This window comes from Tinamus guttatus, unplaced genomic scaffold, assembly GCF_059628265.1.
Source record: "Tinamus guttatus ecotype Peru unplaced genomic scaffold, ASM5962826v1 Tinamus_guttatus_pri_ptg000402l, whole genome shotgun sequence".
Taxonomy (NCBI): Eukaryota; Metazoa; Chordata; class Aves; order Tinamiformes; family Tinamidae; genus Tinamus; species Tinamus guttatus.
In genome coordinates this window covers 895,934-921,455 of record NW_028288936.1, presented here as the reverse complement: position 1 = coordinate 921,455, position 25,522 = coordinate 895,934, and the positions used below count along the sequence as shown (strand labels likewise).

The 25,522-nt window shown below is 36.9% G+C and overlaps 1 protein-coding gene across 1 annotated transcript in view; it reads right to left on the bottom strand.

The window, feature by feature from the left end:
• EYS (EGF-like photoreceptor maintenance factor) overlaps positions 1–25,522 on the bottom strand; it is a 636,352-nt gene that overhangs the window by 312,535 nt on the left and 298,295 nt on the right. The window contains exons 19-21 of the mRNA XM_088531218.1: positions 14,676–14,800; positions 10,987–11,111; positions 4,610–4,862 (exon numbers count right to left, since the gene is read on the bottom strand). Coding sequence (XP_088387344.1) covers positions 4,610–4,862; positions 10,987–11,111; positions 14,676–14,800 — 503 coding nt within the window. The remainder of the gene's footprint in view (positions 1–4,609; positions 4,863–10,986; positions 11,112–14,675; positions 14,801–25,522) is intronic.

The following is a 25,522-nucleotide window of genomic DNA, read 5'->3' as shown; positions in this document are numbered from 1 at the left end:
CCTCAACCTGCTGGCAACACTCCTCCCAGTGCGGTCCAAGACGTTGCTGGCCGCCTTTGCCACAAGGGCCTACTGCTGGTTTGTGGCCAACTTCTTGTCCACCAAGCTCCTTTCTGAACATTTTTTTCCAGCTGATCAGGCCCAACCCCATATTACCGCATGAAGTTTTTCCTTCCAGGTGCAGGACTTCACATTTTCCTTTGTTGAATACTCTAAGAGCCCTTTAGAAGTTTTGGTTTTTTATCAATCATTTCAGCCTCACTAGGCCACAAACAATGGTCTGGTTTGATATTAGTGGCTCCTCTATGCCTTGATATTGCATAAGCTAACAAGCAAGGCTGATAAGGGCCCTAAAGAGTTCATCTGGTGTCAAATAAACCAAAGACACCGAAAAGAAAACATGGGAAGTGTATGGCACAAAAAATACAAATTTAATTCACACTGAGGAAATAAAAAAAGAAAAAATCACTGAGGGAATCAAAGAATTCAGGGAGAGGGGAAAAGAGAGATTAACAGGTTTCGTTAAACCCTGGGACACTTCTCTCTGACACTTTCGAGGGAGCCATTTTAAGCCACTGGTTATGCATTAGATGTGGAGCTTGGGACATATTTCCACGTTGATTCATGTCTTGCTCAATGCAGATTCACAGTGGTATGGGCCTGCTAAGCAGCTTGGCCTCACTGCACGCACAGTGAAATGATACACTTGTAGCAGGAACAATCTGACCTGGCTACTTATGTGCGCACATAAGTTAAATCCATGTGGGCAATCACTCACAGAAAAACAGCTGCTCTTTTTCCATACCAAATCAGTAACACTGTATTTTGGCACTACTTTACGCTCATCTTTTATAGTTAAGAACCCTTTCTGATGTTTCTATGTGATGAAAAATCAACCAAATAAAAACGATTTTCTCTACATAAAACCTCAAGAACAAAAAACAAAAAACAACAACAACAAAAAAAAACACTGTGAGCGACAAAAAACTCTTACCAGTTTGATATCTGCTCATTTTGTACAGGGTATGGTTAGAAAAATACAGTCTAAAAATGTAGTTCAGTACAATTTATATTTGAATAGGCATATTCCCTAATATTAAATTCTAGAATTTCATAGGTTATGTGATCATTTAATTCCAAGGTCTCATTTCTGACAGAGTTATAATGTTCTTATAAGAAGTAATATTTTAGAAAATGTCTTTCATTTATCTCTGATTTTGGAGCCAGAAGTGGTGTTAATTATATATTAAAGTGATTCAAAGAGTATAAGGTAATTTCACTACACTTATTTTAAATTAAAAAGTATTAATAATTATACTCACCCACAGGAAACCCCACTGAATTTAAATGCAAGTATAATAGAAGCTGTATCTTAAATTCTGAAAGGTTTACAGTAGTGAAGTGGAAGTGTTAGTTCCTTTGAACTAGTGGCTGCCTGATCACAATAAATCTCTTTGAGGCACCTGCCAACCTTGACAGACACTTTTATCTCTGTGTAAAAGACACTTGGCCACCTCAAAAAATTACCTGAATAGAAATGAGCAACTCGCCAGATAACATCAGCTGAAAAAAGTCAGAAGCTGAATCCAGCTCAGACCCACTGTGATGTTTGGGTAAGAGAGTGTTTCGACTCAAGAGAACTTCCTTATCATGCACAGCAGTTCGGTCTGTCCACTTCATAGGTTCCAATACAGCATTGCCAACATCTTGCAAGGCAGAACTTAAAAGCAGGATAACTGGTATGAGGAGACAAATGCCTTCAACTAACATTTCAAGAATCTGTGCTTTCACAGATGGGGTTTCTCCAGATAAATAAGGTGAGATAACTCATCACTAGAAGGTTCCAAAAATGAGAATTTTTCTGGGGTTTCAACCAACAGGTCTAGACCTGAAGTTTTTGTGGAGAGAAAATGCAAATGAAGAACACTTCACTGGATTATTTTTGATAATAGTTTTAGTCTCGTGTGAATTTATCAATAAATGTCAATAAATTCTGAACTCAGAATTACTACTTACTATGTGGTTTGAAAGAAGTTCCTGAAATACACTAGTTAGCTGAAAATCTAAGGAAGTACCCTCACGTATTAAACAATGGATCTCCATAAATGGATCATACAGTTTTGATTCTAGTGATTGTTAAATTTCCCCTGCTGTCAACTGCTCAATAGTAGTTATTTCTTCATCAAAAATTATGGTTCTAAAGAGATGGTTTCTGAAGGAAAAATAGCCACACAGCCCAAATTAAAACATGGAAAATGAGTATCTGATTGTTGTGAAAACAAGGGTAGAACAATTCTCCTATCAGAGATGCATGCGTATTTCCTGTAGTAGGATGCAAGGATGACAGCTCTGTGATCTCCACTGATGATATTATTTTGCTAGAGGAAGAAAATAAATACCCAGAAGTGATAGCTGTAGCTCCCATTAGTATATACCAGCTGGTTAATATCTCCGAGTTCTTCCAACATGGCTCGGTAAATGCGGAATTTGCTACGCAGAACTTGATCTAAGAATTCACCAGAGGGTTTCAATCCAGTCACAGAACATGTTGCACACATTTGGCTTAATTCACTTAAAGAATCAGCAGACTGTGATGTGATGTTTGTGAGTCTCTGGTTGATGGATGGAGCAGTAATTGCCAGATATTCACTAGGAAGAGATGTTTGCATCTGAATTGTGTGCACAGCTAATGAACTAAGAAAAGATATCTGCCTCAAAGTAAATGTCTTAGTATGGGAATGAGGAGATATTGAAGAGCTTGGTAGTCTCCAGTCCTCTTCTGATACTGAAAATACATCTGACAATTTTCCAAGACACTTTTGAAGCAACTTAGAACTGAAGCTGTGCTTATAGAAGTAGTTGTAAACTGTAATCCGGTGGAGAGTAATGAGAGACTATTTAATTTTTTTTTCAGATCCTGGTATGCTACTAATTACTGAACTCATGTCTGTGGCAGATAAAGCAACAGTCTGGTGCAGCTGTAATGATGAAACTTGTGTAGGGAAAGCAGAAAGCGCCATTAAGGAACTAGTGATAAATGAGGCTGTATCATAATTATCCTAGCAAAAAACTACTGACATTAGCTCTATGGAAGTAGCAGTAGTCACATATGGTACGGGTGTGATATTAGGCTTCATTGTTACTGAGACCTGAACAGCAGAACTGTGAAAACAGAACATCTGTTGAGGTTGCTACCTGGAATACGTCTGAAGACTCTCCAATGGCAATCAGTCCTCCTAGTCCATAGCTCAAGTTAGCCAAATTTTAGTTAGAAGTATCTCACAGCTGAAAACACCTGCTTTTTTCAGTCCTTTAAGGATAAATAATAATAGAATTACGAGAAAAGAAAAAGTGAAAAACTGCAACTGTGGGCTAAATTTGTAGCGATCAATAGGGCCACTAATACCTCATTCAGTCTTACCAAGATATTACAGAGCAGGCAAATACAATTCTGTAAATCATATTCTTAATATGAAGAGGAGTTTTAGAGTAGAGGATTTTTAGCAACTTCAAGATCTGGGTAAAGGCAAGCCCTCCTATTATTCACAGTCCATATAGGGGCCAGCATCAGAACAAACAGCACAACTCAAAACAGAAGTTTTCTTTTCTTTTTACATCAAATTGCTTCTGTGAATCTATATAAAATGAACAAATTAGAAATCTTTTCCATTGAGAACACCAGTGAGCTAGCCGCATGCTATGCTGCGAGAGATAACTGCATTTCTTTAAATGTCATTACCCACATCAAGAAGCAATATTACCTATTAAGAAAACAGTAAAAGCTGAGGCATATCCATAAAGATTAGGCTGTACAGAAATCAAATGTTCGGTAGAGTAGACTTCTTATATAAACTCAGGAGCTCTGGCTTATTTCTTATACAAATAATTGCCTTAAAAGAACACATAGACAAAATTGAAATAAAGTATTAGAAGGTGCTTTATATTATGACTGTAAAAATTTGCATTAGTAAAATGGAAAGGGCATAATAAAGATGCAGCCTTCCAAACAAACTGCTGTACTTCTATTCATGTTGGCATTCTTTAAAGATGTTAAAAATAACAGAATAGACTTTTTGTTTTCTTTTGCTTTCCCCAATCTTGACTATAAACAGTTAAAATGACAAAGATCTTGGGAGAGTTGTTGCAGATATTTTTAGTGAGAAACATTCAGATGCACAGAAAAGGAAGCACTCAAAAGATGTGAGCTAGGAAAGAAAAATGAAAGTCCCCATGGAGTAAGGCAAATTATCTGCCTGCTGCTGACTAGCCAAGGAAGAAGGAAAGATTGACATTAGGGTCAGAGAGAGCTGAACACAATATGAGGCATATAAAATTCACACTGTGCAAAGCAAACTGAAAATGAAGCTAAGAGAAAGTGTAGCTTTCCTTACTGCAAAGGTAAGATGCTGAAGAAAGCTATTATTGAGACAAAAGAATAATTTACCTGTTACATTTAAACACAGAATTAAGAAAGGTTGGGAGATAAAATTCACATGAACAGAAAGAAGTAAAAAAGACAGAACACACTTTAAATATTCTTACCATTGAAAAAGTACTAACAAGGAAAGCAGTTTGATGCATGCATTACTCAAAAGCTTGTTTTTCTTACCTTGAGACACGTGTCCTGTATGAAATTCAGAAGTAGCCTGTTCAGACCAAAGTTCCTCAGACACAGATAGGGCTGATGAAAGGCCATCATCTAAAATCCCAGTAGGAAGCACTTCAGCCATTTCAGTGACAGTTTGCTTGCTTTGGAGGATAGCAGGTAAACAGGTGATATTGTTTATTCCATCAATGCAAAGGAACCCAGTGGAGCAGGACTGTATAAGGCAATCATTGTAATTAAGCTCACAGCTTTGTCCCTGAAAGAGAATTTTTAAAAAGCCAAATTTGAAGACAATTTGCATTTCATAGTCACATTAATTCAAAGTATTACCTTCTTTTGATTCTAAAACACGGTTTGTTAAAGCTATCCAAAATTTCAAAACCAAGTATAACCATCTGGAAAATGCCCCTTAAGTAATTTAATTGTATAGTTAAGTATTTTTTAATTTTAACTCAATGTTATTTTGCCTCTTACTCAGTATTAAGCGATTACAAATAAAAATATTTTCCCTCTCAGATTTGTAGTAGCAAGTATATTAACTGTGACATTGGCAGTACTAATAAAAAATGGTTAAAATAAATACAACCTCTAGATTAGATGGTAACACATAGTAATATAGATTTTTTTGCAAAGGGTTTAGCTAACAACTTATATTGTCCTTTGATTCTAAAATTGAAGTTTTCCTTTTTTTTTTTTTTTTTTTTTGCCTGTTTCTGTCAAATCTTCACAGGGCACCTTGTTAACACATTAGATTAGATATGTAGATATCTTTTAGGAAAAAAGAATTTAAAAAAAAATAGTGTAAGTCTCAAATTTGACCTGGCACTGCCTTTTCAGCATGGTAACAATTCATGGGAAATCTGAAATACATTCCCACAATAAATGGAAACCGTTTTTTTTTTTTCTCCAGCAAAACTTGTGTGAATTAAATGTACTCTCAGAGTGTGAATACACACTGAACCCAGACTGTGGCTCATTTTCTTTTCACTTGAGTTGTAATTAACTAAAGGACCATGTGAAGAACTATCTTGGCCAAGCTAGAAGAATATTACAAATAGCAATTTCAAACACACACATCTTCATCCCAAAAAAGTCAAGGACACCTGATAGCTCCATGTACTAAGTTTGCTAATAAACTATGGAGGTTTTGAATAGGCTTGTTCATGATTTTATCATATTTTTTTCTAGGCCACATAATTTAACCACAGTTTGGCTCTTTTGCTGCCTCTTATCATCTGCTGCTATAGACAACTTTCAACAGAGATGACTTCTTTGAGGCCGATGAAATTATCAAGGACAACCCAAATCAGTAACCTTAATATCTCCCTGCCCTGACTCCATTTATTTTAATGTGGGAGGAAGGGGACACAAAGATAAAAGATTCTTGAACGCTGGAGAAATCAAAACTTTGCTGCTTATGCCTAGCAAATCATGTATTTTGAAGCTGCCCATAAAAGGAATGGAAAGTTAACAGTGGTTGTTACTTGAAACTAAGCCATAGAATGGCAGAATCACTAGAGTTGGAAAAGACCTTCAAGATCATCAAGACCAACTGTAGGCCCTTCAACACCATGCCTGCTAAACCATGCCCCTCATCTACACGTTTCTGGAACACTGCCAGGGATGGTGACTCCACCACTTCCCTGGGCAGCCTGTTCCAATGCTTCACCACTCTTTCTGTGTAGAAATTCTTCTTAAGGTCTAACCTGAACCTCCCCCTGGCACAACTTTAGGCCATTTCCTCTTGTCCTATCGGTAGTTATTCTGGAAAAGAGATAAACCCCCGCCTCACTACAACCTTCTTTCAGGCAGTTGCAGAGAGCAATAAGGTTACTCCTGAGTCTCCTCCAAACTAAGCCAGCCCAGCTCCCCCAGCCGCTCCTCGTAAGGTCTGTGTTCCAGCCCCTTCATCAGCTTTGCTGCCCTCCTTTGGACCTGCTGCAGCAGCTCTACGTCCTTCTTGTAGTGAGTCCTTGAAACCTAAGTATCTTCTAGGTTATTTGATGAAAACAACAAGGTATAAATATCCCAGAGATAAACTGTTCATTTATCACTCATCTTTGTGTCCTTCCAGCTGTTTGATTTAATTTCTCTGAAACAAGCAACGGCAACAGGAAGACTAAGAGTGTAAATACCTGATACGTGATTGAAGAAAAGTAACACTGCAGTTTAGCCCTGCCTCTGATGCTTGATAATATCACAAAGACCTCAGGGTTTCTGATTATATGCTTGAACTAAGTAAGTGATGAGATTTAAACTATTGTACGTTTTTTAGTGAGCATGAAAATGCAATTTGTAAATTAAAGAATTAACAGTTTCAGAAAAAGCACTGCTTTAAACAAAAGCTATTGAATGTCATATTCCAGATAACTGAATCAAAACAGTGTACTGACAGACAGATTTTGTAGGTAGAGAATAGTTAATTTATACTTCAGATTTAGTTATGCTATCCAGTCAAAGAAAAAAAAAAAAAAACAGCATTAACCATTCAATAAAATCCACTGTCATTAAAAAAAAAATTAGTTCTCTGCAACACTCTATCTGTATCTATGTTAGGAAACTGAATTTTCCTGGTATCATTTTGACACTGAGTACATGTTCATGCCTCTAACCTCTCATTCTCTTTAAACCAGGGCGACAATGCCCAATTACACACTGGAAAAGTGCCTGACCTCTGCTAATTTTTGAGCTGTGTCAGAAATTGTTTGTGCATATCAAAACCACACCAGGTCCATTAATAACACAGCTGAACACATTAACAACACAGCTATCCCTGTCTATACACCCACACCCAGCTATCTTCATTCATCACGCAGTGAGGCTCGGTGCCTGGAAATGTTCCTTCTCATTATGTCTGAGGCAGCTAGATGGTGCAGATGTTATCCAAAATCTATGGTAAACCTATGGCAGGAAGCCAGGGAAATTTCTAAATGACACCAGAGACTTTAGGCTTTAAGTTTCTGAACAGTAAAACAAAAGAGTCTCCATTGAGAATAATATGAGCATAGCTAATGATACACACATATCACAAAATCTTTCAACACATGTATTTTGTTTTTTTAAAACTTCTATGGTTTTGTTTGCACTTCAAATACTGAGGAAAGTGGTGTAAAATTAACATAATGTTTATAATCTGCTATCATAAATGTTTTAATATCACAAATGTTTTAATTATGTTCAAGTATTACTATGGTAGTGAGAAAAAATGAGATTTTCAGTGCAAATCACACTGATGCCTCAAATAAGCCTCTGATATCCTGTAAAGTATATGTCTCATATTTCATATCCAAGAGAGAAGAGTTCAAAATAAAGCTTCTACTGGAGCTGGGGCACATGTAAGAAATCTCTGTCTGATTAGCAGTTTTCAGGGGACTTGAAGCAACTTTCATATTTCTGAAATCTCTGACAACTCTATTAAATTTGTTTATGATGTCAGGGAGCAGCAGGCTATGCAAGAGAAAAAGAGAAGCAAAAGTGGGAACACAGAAACTGAAATTCAACAAGAATGATCACACAAGAGTTTGCTCAGGAAAAATGGGCTATGTATATATAATTTAAGACAGTTATAGCATATTAAAAATAATACATTACATTTACATTAAATGTGGCAATTAAAAACTTCAGGTAAACTGAGATGTGTTTCTATATGTCTTACAGATCTCACAACAGTAAAACTAACAATGTTAACTTGTCAAAAATGTTCTTAGTGGTGTCACTGCAGATGACAAAAATGCAATTTTGCTCATCATTATGACATTATGATAGGAAACAGGAAAAAGGAAAAGGAGGAGGTTTTACCTATCTGTACCTTCATTAAATAAAGATTTTCAAAGTCTTGTGATATTTTGAAAAGAAAAAGATCAACAACAACCCTCCAAGACTACTAATTTGGTATTTCCAAAGGTGTTACACATACAAATTCTTTCCTAATATAGGACAGATATTAAATGGAATTGCTATAACTGCTGTAACATTACAGAGAATCTGAGTATCCTCCATATTATTTTAATTTGGAATATTTTATCTGTTACAGATATGTTTCTTCTTTGTTTTATTTTCTCTTATCATCGGAAGCCATTTGTATGGCAGGTAACCTTATTTAACTGTCCCGAGCATTACGGAGTACAAAGAAAGCAATCTAACCTTACGTCTTTTTTAGGGTTTCTTCAATTTCCTTTTCTTAAAACTAACAAACAAGCAAGAAAGTATTTGTATTAAAAGGCTAAGCACGACTTTTTAATATTATTTCCTTCCTTCTGGGGCAGAAGTCTAAAGTTGTATTAGTCTGCTGAAGCAAACAGTATACCTCTCATATGTTTATGAGATCATCCATGAGAAAGTTCTTATAAAACCAACCAAACAAGCAAGCAAACAAAAAACTCGCACACAGCACTCTAGAATGTGAAATCCTCCTAAGAGCTATAATAAATAAATTTTGGCAAGGCCTAATATTATTTTCCATCTAATGAAATACAAACTTTTAAACAAGTAGTTTAAATCAATGTTTTAAATGAAAGACCACTATGTTGGTTTTCTAAAACATGAGAGAACAGCAGTCCAATCTGTATCTCAGGCTTCCAATGATAAAAGCATGTTTCCTTCTTTTCTTGTCTAATTCTACGTATAGCATAAATGATCAGCTAATTAAATGAATAAGATTTCTTTCTAATAATCTTTCCTAATGCCATAAAACTGTTTCATGCCAACCTCTCTTGGGACTAGTAAATTAGTGGGTTTTATTACAACTACATGTAATAAAGGCATAGGACTATGATTTTCATAGAATCATAGAATCATAGAATGCTTAGGGTTGGAAGGGACCTCTAGAGATCATCTAGTCCAACCCCCCTGCATACGCAGGGACACCTAAAGCACGTGGCACAGGACTGCATCCAAGCGGGTTTTGAAGATCTCCAGAGAAGGAGACTCCACAACCTCTCTGGGCAGCCTGTTCCAGTGCTCTGTCACCCTCACTGTTAAGAAATTTTTCCTTAAGTTCCTATGGAATTTTTGATGTTTCAGTTTCCGGCCATTTCCTCTAGTCCTATCAGTGGCCACCACTGAAAAGAGACCATCCCCGTCCTCTGCACTCCCTCCCTTGAGGTATTTATATACACTGATTAGATCCCCTCTCAGCCTTCTCTTCTCCAGGCTGAACAGGCCCAGCTCTCTCAGTCTTTCCTCATAGGGCAGATGTTCCAGGCCCCTGATCATCCTTGTAGCCCTGCGCTGGACTCTCTCCAGCAGCTCCACATCCCTCTTGTACTGTGGAGCCCAGAACTGGACACAGTACTCCAGATGCGGCCTCACCAGGGCTGAGTAGAGGGGCAGGATCACCTCCCTCGACCTGCTAGAGATGCTCTTCTTAATGCAGCCCAGGATCCCATTGGCCTTCTTGGCCACGAAATTTTATAATATTTTATAATAAAATTTTATAACTTATAGAAACAAAGCAGATGTGGATGATCTCCACTGTGCATGAAGGATACATTAAATAGGCAGGGACAAATTTTATAGTTTTCAAAGTGACAGTAAATGCTTTAGATAAGTGTTTTAACACTTTACATGCAGGAAGACCCTGCAGATTCGTATTTGAAAGTAGGTATTTTTCTACGGTTGTTTGCATTTTAAAAGTAAACATATATGACATATACCACTATCTATGCTCTCATTTTCAATGACAGAGAAACTCATGATCTGTACTTTATGATCCATACCTCAAACAGCACTACACAGACTACAGAAGATTTACTTATAAATATTGCAGCTTATATATAACTACCTACTCTTGTGGGAATTTACCAGGCAGTTAGGCATTAAAACCAGCAGGGCCCCACCAAATCCATGTCTTAAGCTATTCAGGCCCTATCTGTCCGTAGTTTTCATACTGAAGAGACAGGTTTTACCTATTTTTCTGTTATTCCAGTTTTGTTTCTCTAATGTCTATTTTCCAAAGTGTAGAACAATCTGAGTGACTGAAGATGGAACAACAGATAGTGGAATAAAAGCAAAAATGCAATAATTTTATACATATTACTATAATACTAATATTTCAATAAATGCAATAGCTTGAAATGAGTGATAGATCAATACATATGTTACATATGTACATATGTTAAAACACGAATGGAATTTGAAGTCTGAAAGAGACATTATATATACTCATACATATGTATATATGTATATATTTTGAATAATAGGTAAATAGTTCTTTGCAATATTTTTTTTTTCAAAAGCAAAGAAAAAAAATCCACTAAAACACTGTATGTGTCAGAAAGGCCAAGTTTTATCTGAATGAGGACAAAAAGAAGTTTCATACAGTATTTTCTGTGCAATGACGATTAATCAGGTTATGTGAAGGAGAAAAGGATTTGTCTTACCACAAATCCTGGCTTGCAAAAACAAGTATAACCAAAACTGGGTTCCCTCTGAACACAGATGCCATGTATGCAGGGACTGGATATGCACTCGTCCACATCTAGCTCACAGTGGAGGCCTTCCCATCCTGCCAGGAAGAAAGGAAAAAAAAAAAATAAAAACAAACAGAATCTAGAATAAATAATTTATTAAGACCTTTAAGGAAATAGGAATGAAAGCTGAATGTACTCCTGCATTACCAAATTATCTGACCTTACAGCTTGCACTTGCCTACAGAACTATCTGTATTGTTTTCTCTCTCATGCACCAAAGAATTTGAACAGGTAAAACATTCCCAAATGTGAAATGAAAGACTACATAACGTTTTTATCTTTCTTTTGCCCTTTCTATGATCTTAGTCAAATTTATGTATTATTGACACACTGCAGAAGAAAACCTGGAGATTTCAATAGACGAAAATAATTAGCATAACAAAAAATCAGCTAGAGTCAAGAAGTTGAAAAGAGAAACTTTGAGACAGATTAGTGTACCAGATTACTCAGTAGGACAATTTCACAGCACGTGAAATTCCCTTAGACCTGAATAAATCTGAAAGTTAGAGGCCAGAACTCTATTTTTCATGGCTGGTCTTGAGTACTCACTCCTCAGAGACTGATCCAAACTGGTAGCAGCCTATTTGACTGTTAAAGTAAAGCCAAAACCAGAACATTGAAGAAAGCCCCACCCTCTGCCATGGTACTCCCATCATCAGCTGCAGCTGTGTCATTTCTCCAATTCAATTTTCAAAAAGGGACGACGGGATGGGAAGGGGAAGGTCCTCAGCTGATCCAAACCCAATCTCTGCCTCAAAGCATCCGTCAAAAACGGACGCATTGTTGGAAGTCTGGCCTGCCCCAGCAGGGCAAAGTCTTGAGCTGCGAAGCCACTACCAGTTCAGGCTGCTGCTGCTTCTCTCAAGCTCTCTGCAATGCCCCTTCCTGCTGCTTCTGCCCCTGAGCAGCCAGCAGCTGGGCCTACACATCCTGAACGTGCATCCCTTATCCTAAGTGTGCTGATCTGCTGCTGGGGCAGTAGCCAGCTAAATTTGTGATCCATTACAGAATGGATTTGCGCCAGAGCTAGACCAATTCCCCTTTCTGGTATCACATGCTCACATCACATGTTTCATATTGTTCTCTGGTGAGTTTTGCAGTGCTGAAATCATCTGGCCTCTCTTCTTACTTCTGTCTGGCCACTATCTCTCCTCCATTTCATTAAATTTTTACCTGGGATCTGTGGCAGAGTTTCTGCCTTGTGGTTTCCTTCCCATAACTGTCTTTACAGATTTAAAAAACACTCAATTCTATTTCCACACAGGGAGGTACAGGTTAGTAGAGGAATACAAGGCACCCTATGTATGAGTCATAGCCAGCAATAACAGTAGATTTATTCTAAGCATTTCTTCTTTGTGTCTCTGGAATAAATCTTTTAATCTTCTTCAGTAACGCAAGTTTTCAGAAAGCTATTCATTGCAAAGGATTCTCTGCCTCTCAAATTTCCCTTCTTTTCCAAGATGTAACCTTCTAATTTCCTCAGTTGTTTCAGATACCATATAATTCAACTAATTCCTGAAAACATTACACTAATTAAAGAAGGTATACAAGTGTCTTTACCTAGGGGAGCACTCATGTAGAGATCTCTAACCTCTCCATTATTAAATGCTGCTGCTAAATCAAAAAAAAAGTGCAGCTTACACTTGGGTTGGGAGGTGTCTAAATCATATTAGGTGCAGGTGTGAATTCTGAGGCCCCAGAGAAAGCTCATCCTGCTTACACTAAGCATTGCTGTACACAGCTGCACAGGAACAGAATTACAGTCCTTGGCTGGTAAGCAATTTTAAATTATCTATATTCAAATATACTCGAAGTATTAGTAGCTTTGAAAATAAGGAGAATTTTTTTTTAGACTTGACAGTCTATTCAGAGAGAGGCATTGTACTGATCAGAAAATACATCACACATCTGTATTTTGTATTAGCTAGAGTTTCCTGAGGAGAAGTACACTTTTGTCCAGGTAGGGTCTGCACTGTGTAACTGCGCTGAGAGGTCACAAAGACATAACTACTGACGACAAGTCATAACTCAGATTTTTAGACCAGAAGGGACCATTATAATTACGTATTTTAGCCCTTTGCATAGCAAAGTCCACAGATTTATCACACATCAAGAACAGTGACTTTCTGGATTATTAAGTATCTCTTAGACATTCAGTTTCATTACAAAAATTTAATATCTGAGCAAGTAAATTTGTAAAATTATTAAATCTTATTAAACCAGAGACAGATTGGATAATAGGTGCTTCCATTTCACTCATATATTTATTAATATTAAATAAAAAACTGAATAAACCATCCATATTGAGTCAGTTTATATCTAAATATAAGCATCTTGCATGCTTTTGAAAAGAATTGCCAGATTTCATAGTTCCGTAAGCTGCATTAGGGACACTTCAGAATAAAAAGATGATATGTAAAATAAAATCTGATTTTATTAATATTCACTCCATTTTGTGTTTTTTTTGTTTGTTTTTGTTGTTTTTGGTTTTTTTAAGGAAGAACAAACATGGAAGCAATTTGTGCAAAAAGGAGTGAGCAACATTATTTGGTGATCTGCTATTCACGAGAAAAGTTTTGCCTAATAAATTCATAAACGCCTGAGTCCAAAAGAGTGTAGCAAGACCAGCTGACTTGCTAATGGAAGTCCACAAGGTAAACCTGCCACAGAGGAGAAGCAGATCAGATGAAGATAGCATGAGTGAATAGAATCTTGCAGACTATCTCTAGATAACTTCTAAAATAATCGCTAAGAAATCCTGGAATATCCAAGAAAGTATTCAGTAAGTAAGTACAATATGAAGCAATAGTCTTTTAAACTTAAAAAAGTGTCAAGTTCATGAGACACATATTAGGGTCACTCTTAAATTGAGTGAGTTATGGAGCAGTATGCTACAATGCACTTATGCATACCTTTTGATGCCAGCAAAACGTACTTTGTTAACAGTCATGAAAGGAGACAGTGAACAGTCCTGAGGAGATTAAATTTGTGGCTACGTGCCAGTAAAGACTGACTGTGACCTTTGCTTTTGCATTAATGCTAAAAAACACATACTTTACTAAGTCACAAAAGCTTTGAAACTTAGCTATGTGAGCACAAAAAAATGTCTCCCAGCTTTTTAGAAACTACTATTTGTAAGATTTCAGAAAACTTCTCTTCATTCCATCTTGAGAACACAAATATCTAGTTTAAATGTTCAACGAATTGCATTTAGCCTATCTTATTCTGAAGGCAGTTATTCAGTGCCTGCTTGGTTGGTATCATAAAGATTAGTGAAGTACTCCACATTATTAAAGATAAATAACTCTAGATAATTTTCAGTGTCTTTTAATGAGCCCTTTTAAGTCTTCCTGAGATGTTTGTTAGATAGTTAATTTTTGTTAGGTTTCATTCAAATTATTGCCTCATCTGGAAACGTACAGAAAAGCAACTGTTTCCTGTCTTGTCTTCTTACAGACCTGGTCAATGGGACAGTTAACCTTTATTTTATGGTTTATACACAAATAAAGAGCATGCTATAACTTACCAATTTTCTCACTAGTAACACCAGTAAGTCAAAACAATCATTGTTTAAGATTATTCTGCCAGACATTGCTTACCTTGCTGACATTTACAAGTGTATCCATTGATATGATCTTCACAGGTTGAACCATGCAGACAAGGTGATGAATTACACTCATTAACTTCTATTTCACAAAACTGTCCAGAAAATCCGTCAAGGCACCTGAAGCAAACAACATCCCAAAGTGTTATATTATGTATAGCCCATCATGCAAACTACACCCCATGTAAAAACCATTCATGTGATGTATGCACATCAACAAGACACAAACTCATATATCCCTTCTTCTTTTAAGAAGCATTTCACTGAAACATTTCCACAGGGACCTTCTGGAGGATTTATGATGACAAAACATGTCCACAAATTTCACATCTGAACTATAAAATCTGGCTCACACTTAACAGCCTTAAAGGCAGTTCGCTGGTTCTAGTAAAGTGAATAAATATGAACATTTCTTAATGTACTCTTACGAGAGAGTCTACTAAAAGAGAGTTTATTCGGCTAAGTAACTGCAGTCTATATTTGGAAAGCTACTTGCTGAAGATTCTGCACAAATAAATATAACTACAGCATAAAAAGACAACCTTCAGGAACTGTGCTTCAGCTACCATTCTAATCACCAAATATTAAGCATATTGAAAAACACTGTATATACTTTTTTGCTGATAAATCTTTTGTGATCATTAATACCAAATAGTTCCTTATGATTTCAACATGAACAACTGACCCAAACAGATTTGCAAGACCTCTAATGAAACCTAGAAACAGCATTAACCTCATTGCTGAGTATGAGAACGATGCCACATACTTGTACACATATGCACAGCTTTACATACAAACTCAGACAGCACAGCAGGGCTCCAAAATGGTATAATGACTACTAAAGTTTTGAGATATGCTGTAGATGGATATATTTCACTTTAGCTGGTGTATTCAGAAGCTCCAGTCAGCAACTGGGTGGCACACATCTTACACCTCTTCTTGTCTCTAACAAAGTTTTATGCCCCTTAGAGAAAAGGGACTGCCCAAAGACAAACACATGACAAACTGACCTGTGAGTAAACAGGATAGTCATGTTGCCTACTGCCCAAGTATGAATACTGTACATTGTATGAGTACATAACCTGTCATTACAATGAAATATGAGCAAGGTTTACTTTAGTTTTCTAGAAAGATCCTAAGGTAAGAAAATAACAAGGAGGAACAATGTACTCTGTGTATGTAATGTATTTGTATCTGTACCTATATATGTCTTGAAGAATAATCGCAGTATGTATAGGTAACTGTTTTATTTATGCTTTGATTATATTTGTTTCACTTAAGATATAATACACTTGAGGAATATACCTAGAATCTACCTTTTGAATCTACCTAGATAACTACGGCAGAACAGATTTGCCAAAATTCATATCAGCTGTGGAAGACATAGTGTTGGTATGTTGCTCGTAAAATGAAGCATACACTACTGTTTTGAAAATACCTAATTATAATGTGTGAGAGAGAAGCCATGGATGAGGATTCATAAGTGATGCATAAGACCACCTGTATTGCTCTCTGTCCACAAAACATTAAGCACAATCTATCAGAAAATATAGTTTGGACTTTCATCCTGTCAGCAAACATGCAAAGCCTAGGATTTAGACCCAGGTTCTTCCCATCCAACTTCATATAGTAAACTCCATTAACCCTGGGATTCTCCTATGCTCAGTTGAATAGGGATGCAAAGGATGATTCTGCTCACTGAAAACATAAATCACTTTCTGTAGACACCTTTTATGTATAAATATATGTATAGACATATGTACGAACAAACAAAAAACAAAAAGCAACCTCTCCCAGATAACGGAACAAGGACTAGAAGGATGAATAATAGAAATAAACAAACAAACAAGACTTCGGAAAGAGAATAATGGGACAGGTTAAAATACGTTTAACTTTCATTTTACATTTAGTGTGTCTGTAGGCCCCTTGCTTTGAAGAAAAAAAATGGCTACAACATAAATGGGAGGAAATACATATCTATTGTGTAAAAATTCTGGACAGAATAACTACAACTATGTGCATCTAAACTTTAGACATGCAAGTGAATATAAATACACATATGCATTTTTGTAGTCATTTCTGTTGTTCTGAAAACATTCCAAGTATTTGCTGTATAGTACAACACAGAGTAATAATGGCATTAAAAAGGTGAAAAAGATATAAAAAAACCCTAGCATTACAGATTCAAATCTATGGGGAAAACATAAACCCACAAAAGCATTTAGATATCTAGCAAATCACATCCCACATGCATGAATATGCACAATGTAATGTTTTTCCTGTCATATAATTATTCAACAGAAAGAATACATAAGAATTTTGAAAAGATTTCTAGGCAATGAGGTGTTTTATTTTCTTGTTAATGGTGCAGTCACGCAGTGTTTCGTTTACTTGTGTCAAGATAGCATAATTAGACATAAATGATGCTTCATGAGTGTGGAGACAGGAACTCTATTACCTAAATGATTCTGACTGATTACGAAGAACTAGCAGTAAACATGTTGCTGGTGAGTGTTTGTAAGTCATAAAACAACACCATAATGTCAGCAGCTTTCTCAAACCACATTTTTAAGTCCAGTAAATTATATGTTTTCTAAAAGTGCTAATGAAGTTAACACTTGACCAGGAGTTGAATCATTTCTTAAAATTGTTGTTCTCCCACAGTTTTTCTTCATTCTTACTCCTCCTTTTTTATATCTTTGTATTTCTGTTCTGATTCCTCACCTTCCTTCTTCCCTTCTGTCATTTCTCTTTAAGCATTAGGCAGGGGGAAAAAAACAGAATTAAAAAAAGCCCAGACATTATCAGGTACAGGCAGATATACAAAACCATTCTTGAGATATAAACGTCATTTAACCTAAACCAAATTCTTTCAGGAAATGTTTGTATGTGGAGTCTGGGATATGACCACTTTGCAGATAAAAAATAGTGCTGTTAGGAAAGAAGGCCAAACTTGGTGGCCCGAGGGGACGAAGCTGCCACAGCTCTACGTGCCCAGGTCCAATGAGCAGCACGGCTGAGGTGTTCCTGACAGGCACCCACGCCAATACACATGTACCACACACGTATGTATTTGCAAACACGCACAAACACACATGGCCACCCACAGGGATCAGTTCAGAAAGACACACTCAGCACTCGCACAGACACCAACGGCGCCGACGGCCTCATCCTGTTCCCCTCTCAGGAGATCAGGAGAAAGGGGGAGACACACACATGTGAACGTGCAACGTGGACCCCGCCAGCAGCTGGGCTTGGACACTCTGTGCACCCTGGAGCTGGGCCCTCCTTCCTGGTGTCCCAGCTGCTGCCACCTGCACACAGGATCCCTGAGGTCCACAGTCCTGCTGCAGCTGCAGGCACAGACCCCTCTCACACACACACAAAGCAGCTAATATTAATAAAAAGAAATTACATCTTTGTAAGTATCTGCATATTCATGTTTGGCAAGAAATATGTCAGATTTTATCTAATAAAGAAGGCTAGTTCAGTGTGAAAGCTGGGCTTTCAAACTCACAAAGATATCAACATAAGATCAATAGTTAAACACCGAAAGGTAGTGGGGAAAACGCTACTTGGTTTCTGTAAAAAATAAATCATTCAGAATCTAATTATGATCAGCTCATAGTAACAATCATGAAGATCTCTCTTTTTTCATCCTTCCTAGCTGTGCTAATATGGTGCAAATATAGTCTCTCTCATCAATTTTGCCTTTAACTGGAGTGTTCATCACAATTTGGGTATATGCCAATGCAACAGATGAACCTAAGACTCAAAAGATTTTATCAAATTGGATGGATTTGAAACAGAAGAATGTAACTTTAGTACTTTTAAACTGTGGTAAAGAACACAGACGGGAATAAGCATTTCCACAAAATGCTTAGCAGGGGATTAGTGTGCTGTAGAAGACAACAGCTCATTTTCAAAGACATGGCCAACTAGTTACTGCTGACTCTCCTATGTATTTCTAGAAACAGCTTTTTGGAGCTTTTAGCCTGAATCTGACATTAAGCACAAAGTGTGATGAAATGATACTTATGAAGTTTCAATCTTAAAAGTCTTTCCTTGTTCCCCATTAATCTCAGTTGGAGATGAAGCTTTATCAGGTACAATGAATGCAGGAGTTTATTAAGATAATGCTGAAGGTCATGTAGGAAACTAACAGGTGTTTGCTCTAGTTATAACAAGCACTGTTTTTAGCATGTACATGAAGCAGCACTGTAGAAAACAGAGGAAAGAGGAAATTTTCACAGGCATAAATGCCTGTAAGCTGCCCCTTAAACAAACATATACACAAATCAGAATCTGTGACTAGTTTCACCACCTATCCACTAAGACCTATTTTATATTTTAACTTCAGCTAAAGCCATCCAGGAAACTTGAAAGACAAACTGATCCTGAAGCACAGGGAGAACATCCAGGCAATTCCAAGCTGAGATTCCTAAATCAGAAGAAAATTCCATTGATCAGTATACAGATATTTCCTCTATATACTTGGCCTTTGGACTGGTTGATATAAGTAGAGAAAAGATAACTAATGAATGGGATGGTTTTGTCTGACAACAATTATTTTACTGAAAGCAAGTGCTGACTGGATGGGAAATTTGACAGAAAGCAAAAATATTAATACAGCAGGGCCTGGGTGGAACTAGTTATGGTCGGATGCTAGAGACTGGACAAGGAGCCAAGCTCAGCCAGGCCACTACAGCTTTCATGCTGATTCACTGCAGGTTGCTGGAAGCTGCTCTTCATTCTTGCCTCGCAGGCCATGTTTATTGGGCTCTGTGATACTGGGATTCAGCAAGAGTGGGGGAAATCCACTCACAGCCTTTTTGCTCCAAGCAACTCGGACATTTGAAGTGAGCAAGTGAAACGTTACTCAGGATCAGGGAAGAGACGCGAAGTGGGGTAGAGAACAGGCCCGTAAAGGACAAGGTATAAAAGCAATTTGCAAGCTTGAAGCTACAAGGCATTGCTACACGGTTCAGGTTAAAAGAAAGATGACTCATTCAGGATGAGGACTTAGCTGTCTAAGGTGCTGCCCATTAATATAAAAAGCATTGACCTTTTTGCCTAGGAAAGCTGTACTGAGACAGAGAGACAGCTGAGTTATGGGGGTGCTGACTACATGCATTTGGCTGACCTATTTAGGAAAGATGAATCAGGTGCTAAGAAACATCCACAGATGTTAGTAATACTAAAACACTATTTATACATTCACTACTAGAATACTGATAGATTTACAGTGCTACGTGAAATGTAATATTATTAATATTTTATCCAGCAAAGGTCAGGTTGAATGCCATCTACATGATTTAAGAAGCCCTGTCTCCCAGGGTTTCAGACATCCCACCCTAAGGATGGCTATGCAGTCAATCAGACCTGGGATCATTATTAGCAATAAATATTCTTGGTCTACATATACTTTTTGACAGGCTAATGCAGCAGCTACTACATCTATGAGACTGATCTCAGGTCTCTATGTCCTCTACTCATTCTATCAACCAACATAATTAATATAGTATGGAAAGTTACCAAATAAATCCCTATTATGGACACCTTAAATATGTCTTTAAAATGAACATAATGATCTACTGGGAGATAATGAACAACTTTAATAAATGGAAACTAAAGTTCACTGATGCTTCCAAACAAAACCAGACCTTGCTGATTCATACTAAAAAATGGCTAACTGCATCATACGCACGCAGAAATGGCTTGTACAGGGCTTTCTTTTTCATAATTATGCCATGGAGGACAAGACTGGCAAAACAGACACGCTCCTTACTTTTACTTGTGACAATCCTACAATCAAATTCAGTAGCATGAGTCTCTCATTTGAAGTAACTACAGGCAGAAGCGAGGCCTCCCGATCAGTGCATTTATCAGTTCAGTACCATCTATCAAGGCTGGTAATCTGATGGCAGTGCTTGAACTCAGTCAAACTGAATTGGAAGAGACATCCTGCTGTCATAACTCAGCTGGCTAAACTCTCATCAGGAAAAAAAAATCTTGAAATAACTGACAGAGAAAAATATATCATATATCTGTAGGATCCCTTCATCCACGTTTTAAAGCAAAGGAGAGATTTTCACCCACACAAACAGGGAAGAGTGATAACTATTAACCATGTCAGAAGTATTGCTTTTTAGAATCTATTTTGATCCTCCGTAAAAGCCAAAGTTATTGTAAAAATAAGAAATTATAATTTGTGATAAAATGATAATTTATATTTTTATAACTAATGAACATTTTTTGAACATCTCGATACACCAGCCATCTCGGTGTCGCTGGTGAACTTTCCCTCTTCCTAGAAGCAACGGCAACAGTTCGAAGTCGTCTTTGAACATCCACTTCCCAGGGGTCATTTTTTTGAGGCATTGTACACATCTGCAAGCACTGTAAGCGCTAATATGTGTGCTTAAAGCTTAATGGATACCTAAAAGGACCTGTGGTCCCCCAGATCCCAAAGAGCCTATTCAGGCTGATAAATAACCTGCTGATGCTTCACTGCCTCCTGATGCTATCATTCATCCTGGCTCTTTCTTGCATTTTTATCTGCTATGTCAGGTCTCTCAGCTCCCTTTCATCCTTTCTCTTTCACCTATGTACTCCGTTAAACTACTTCCTAATCATCACCATGCCTGGGCTCATTCCTTCCCTCTTCTGATAAAAAACAAACCCTAAAGATCAGATTACTGTTCTATTTAAATATATCTAAAGATTCACTGCTGCCCATCTATGATTGTTTCTTTTGGGGCTGAGGACTGATCTGCTTGAATGTCTTTTTATTTCCTGAGTTGCCCACACTCCAGTACAAACTCTGCTGCCTGCAGTCTCTTGAATAAGCGATTTTATTTTCGATTAAAAAGCTAATTGTAAAGAAATCTGAAACATCCTCACAATTGTACTGCTCCTGAAAATTATACTAAACAAGGAAGGAAGTTGTCTAACTTGCTTGTTACATAAAAGCATGCAAAGAATAGAAAGCATTCTTGCAGTTATTTGAACAAATAAAAATACATAACCACTTCTATGTGAATAGTAAATTCGGTACTTTTATGAATATTGGAACAATTAAGCAGAGAAGGAGCATGGAAATTTCATAGAACTGTTGAATTACTTTATGCAGAATTCAAGATTAAGTAGCACTTCACAATAACAATTTTGAGGTTACTAAAATACTCTTATTTTTGCTGGCACATTTACATATACAGAATGAGTAAATCCATAAGATACTTCAACTCCTAGCTGAAGTTTTCAGTGAAACCTAATAAGAAAGCAGCACTGATAACTGTTATCATGCACAGATTTAATTCCTGCTTGTTCTATATTCTAAGGGGTATGAGCACACATCAGATTTCAACTGTACTTAATATGACATTTAAAACATTTTCGAAGTGATCGATTCATGATTTATGAAAGACTTAAGCGAAGGATTTCGATCTGTGATAATTACAGCTGCAGTCATAATAAAATTTCTTCTATGTGAGTAAACTTTCAGCCTCAGAGAAAATCTGCAAGAACGTAAATGTCAACTGAAGTTCTTCCTGCAACCCCAACTCATATCCTGTTGTTACTCATCATTCTTTGAATCTATTTTTTATCTGTAGCCTTCTCCTCCTCTCTCCCCCTCTTCCTTCATCTATCTTGTGACATTTTACAGCTTGTGAATAATTTGTATATCTGTCAGGTATAAGGTTCAGAAAAAAAAACATGGTTTCTACAACATAGAAGTTTACTAGATTTATCTGGGAGCAGTGATTAACCGCAACTGTGCTCATTAAAGAGCATTTATGCTGTAACCTTTACCTATCTATCTGAGCAATTCTGCCTAGTAAAATCACTGAACTTCACAGATGAGTACACACTATCTGTTGGTTTAGAAAATCTATTTTTCTTCATGTGCGTTAATCTTGATGAGTAGGGTAATGTTTAGCAAATATTTCTCTGTTAGGTAATTAGAACTCTGGACAGAATAATAAATCGATGTGAAAAGCACCTCTCTTCACCAACTGTCCTGGGTAAAATAGTGTTGTAAAAGTGCAATTTCTTTTGACATCAGTCATGACTTTTTCTTTTTCAAATCTGCATTTTCTGTCCAAAATAAATCTAGTTAACTGTTCTACTGTAGCAAGTCTGTACTGTCACTGCAAATTTATACTGGGATGGCTATACATTATTAACAAGCTATGAAAAGTCACTGGCTAAATGTCATGGAACCTGAGATATAGCAGCACCTTGGGATTCATATAGCAAACAATTTAGTTTTAATCATCTTGGGCCACAAGGTGCCTTGACATTTGAGAAGCAACTTTTTCCTTTTAAACTTCCACTGGAATCAGATCTCTATTATCTCAGCCATAATTCCCAGCTTCAACTGTGATAGAAAGTTTCACCTTCTAAATTAAAAATGTGGAAAAAAATGATCAGACATGGACCTTATCATTCATTTAATCAATGCTCACATGCCAACTTGGAAAGAAAAAAAAAAAGAAGACCAAGGAAAATTAGATAATTCTAGCATGTTCAAGACTTTTAGAGATGCTTCTTGTGAAATTCATGACCCTTACGCTACTACTATTTCAGCATGACCTTCCAGAGCAGTATTAACACAACAAACTTCTGCAGAATCTTTTTTATTTTAGAGAAAACTGAGGAAGGCAACTGATTAATTTTAAATATATGCATTTATTTGAAACATCCATCTATGAGGCCAAATAGATTTGAAATTACAGTCATATTTCACTCTCCAGCAGCCAACATTTTAGATCATAATCTCCTATTTACTGGAAGCCAATGTATCATTTTTGCCTCTTCAAGTAACATTATTCACAGATAAAAGAGACAAGAGCTGTTTTATTCGATCAAAATGATTATTGCTCAAGTATACAGAAGTGCAAGAGCAAGCCAAAATCCTAACTCTACGAACATGACTTTGAGAATATGAAATCTATTTCATTTGCAAGTTACAGGGACATGTTATAAGTTTTGAATTTTGAGGTTATTTCTTTCAAACCTTACTGCCCTCATTTCCATTTCTTGTGATTTTCTTATTTTCTTATATAACTACATATTAACTATCCATACTGCTTTAATATATATGTCAAAAAATGTATACATCATGTCATCAGGTTACACAACAGCCTAGCACTGTAACTAAAATAGCTCCCCTAAGTCTGCTAAACAGATTCTTCATTTCCATTACTGTCTCTCCTTACAAGGTTTTAGAGATTTGAAAATATAATTTTATCCATTAACCAGATTTGATAGTTTTACAATGGGTGACAGCAAATGATGAGGACCCACAAATTACCTTGACATTGGAGTGATGCTTTCCTGCAGTATATTCTTAGCACAGTGCATTTATGTATATTATCTGCCCTAGAACACTCATAGAATCTTTGAGATTGGAAGGGACCTCTAGAGACCATCTAGCCCAACCCCCTGCTCCAGCAGGGACACCTAGAGCACGTGGCACAGGGAGGTGTCCAGGAGGGTTTGGAAGATCTCCAGAGAAGGAGACCCACAACCTTTCCAGTGCAACTTCTGCAGGGCAACCTGTCCAGCTCCGTCACCCTTATAGTCAATTTTTTTTCCTCAAATTCAGGTGGAATTTCCTGTTCTTCAGTTTGTGTCCATTGATTGCCTCTTTACCTATTGCTGGCCACCACTAAAAAGTGCCGGGTCCCACTCAAAATCACACACAATGTGCAACCTACAAGCTTTTACAGAGATTTCTATATAACCACCACAATTTCCAAATTCCTGCTCTACCTTAAGATTTATTTCTGTTTACAGAAATTGAGACAAAGGCCAAGCTCCCCTACAGCCTGCCAGAACCTGCCAAAGATCTAAGGAGACCATCCCAGAAAACAGTAATATAATCCGAATTTTGTCATAAACTAATTTGTGCTCAAAGCATACTCCATGGTAAAAAAAAGATACTTTCAGACACAGTGCAAAACAGCATCTTCTGGTGACAATATTTGTTTGTTTGCTTCTTTTTTTTTTCATAATGCCCTAGCTGGTATTAATAGAAACAGACAAGAAAACCTGCCTGAATAATTAGAACTTTATATTCCTGCCATAAATATGGCTTATTTGAGTAAGGCAGTGCTTGTAAAGAAATTTAATAGCTGAGATCAATTGATGCTGTTTTGGTGTTCTTTTTCCATAATATTACTCCTCTTACATCCTTTAATCATCCATGACTATAACAACACTTCTATTCAAATAAAAATCTATTGGTAGCAGATTCCTTTAGAGCATTCTGATTTCCCTGTTCAAGTTATTGAATCTATTTGGTATATATCTTTCTTGAAAGCGAGACTAATACAATTATGGGGATGTTACTGAGAAATTCAAGAGTGGAAGGTTTTATGTTTATCTGACAATGACCAAATCCCACTGTCACCTCATTTCTTTGGAAGTTATTTCTATAGCCTTTGGAAGTTATTTCTATATTTCTCTCCTGCTCAAAAAAGTTTACTCTAGATCTTTCATTATTCTGAGCATTCAAACAATTTTCATAGTGAAACCTACCAAGGCCTTCAAGTAACAACCGAAATCTGGGAGCTGGATAAGTTACCTAACGAGTTCATCTTGCAGGAAGCTGCTCCGGCATGTTTCACCAGTTGCAGCTTCTGAATTTTTATCAGTGTAAGTTCAGATGCAGTGATTACCTATTAAAAGTTAAAAAAAAAAAAAAAGAGAGAGAGAGAGAGAAAGCATCACATCTACATGACCTACTTGCTGTCTGGTCATCTCTCTGAAGGTTACAGAGGCTGCTTCTCATGCACCAGACAACCCAACCCACGTCCGTGACATATAACAATCTTT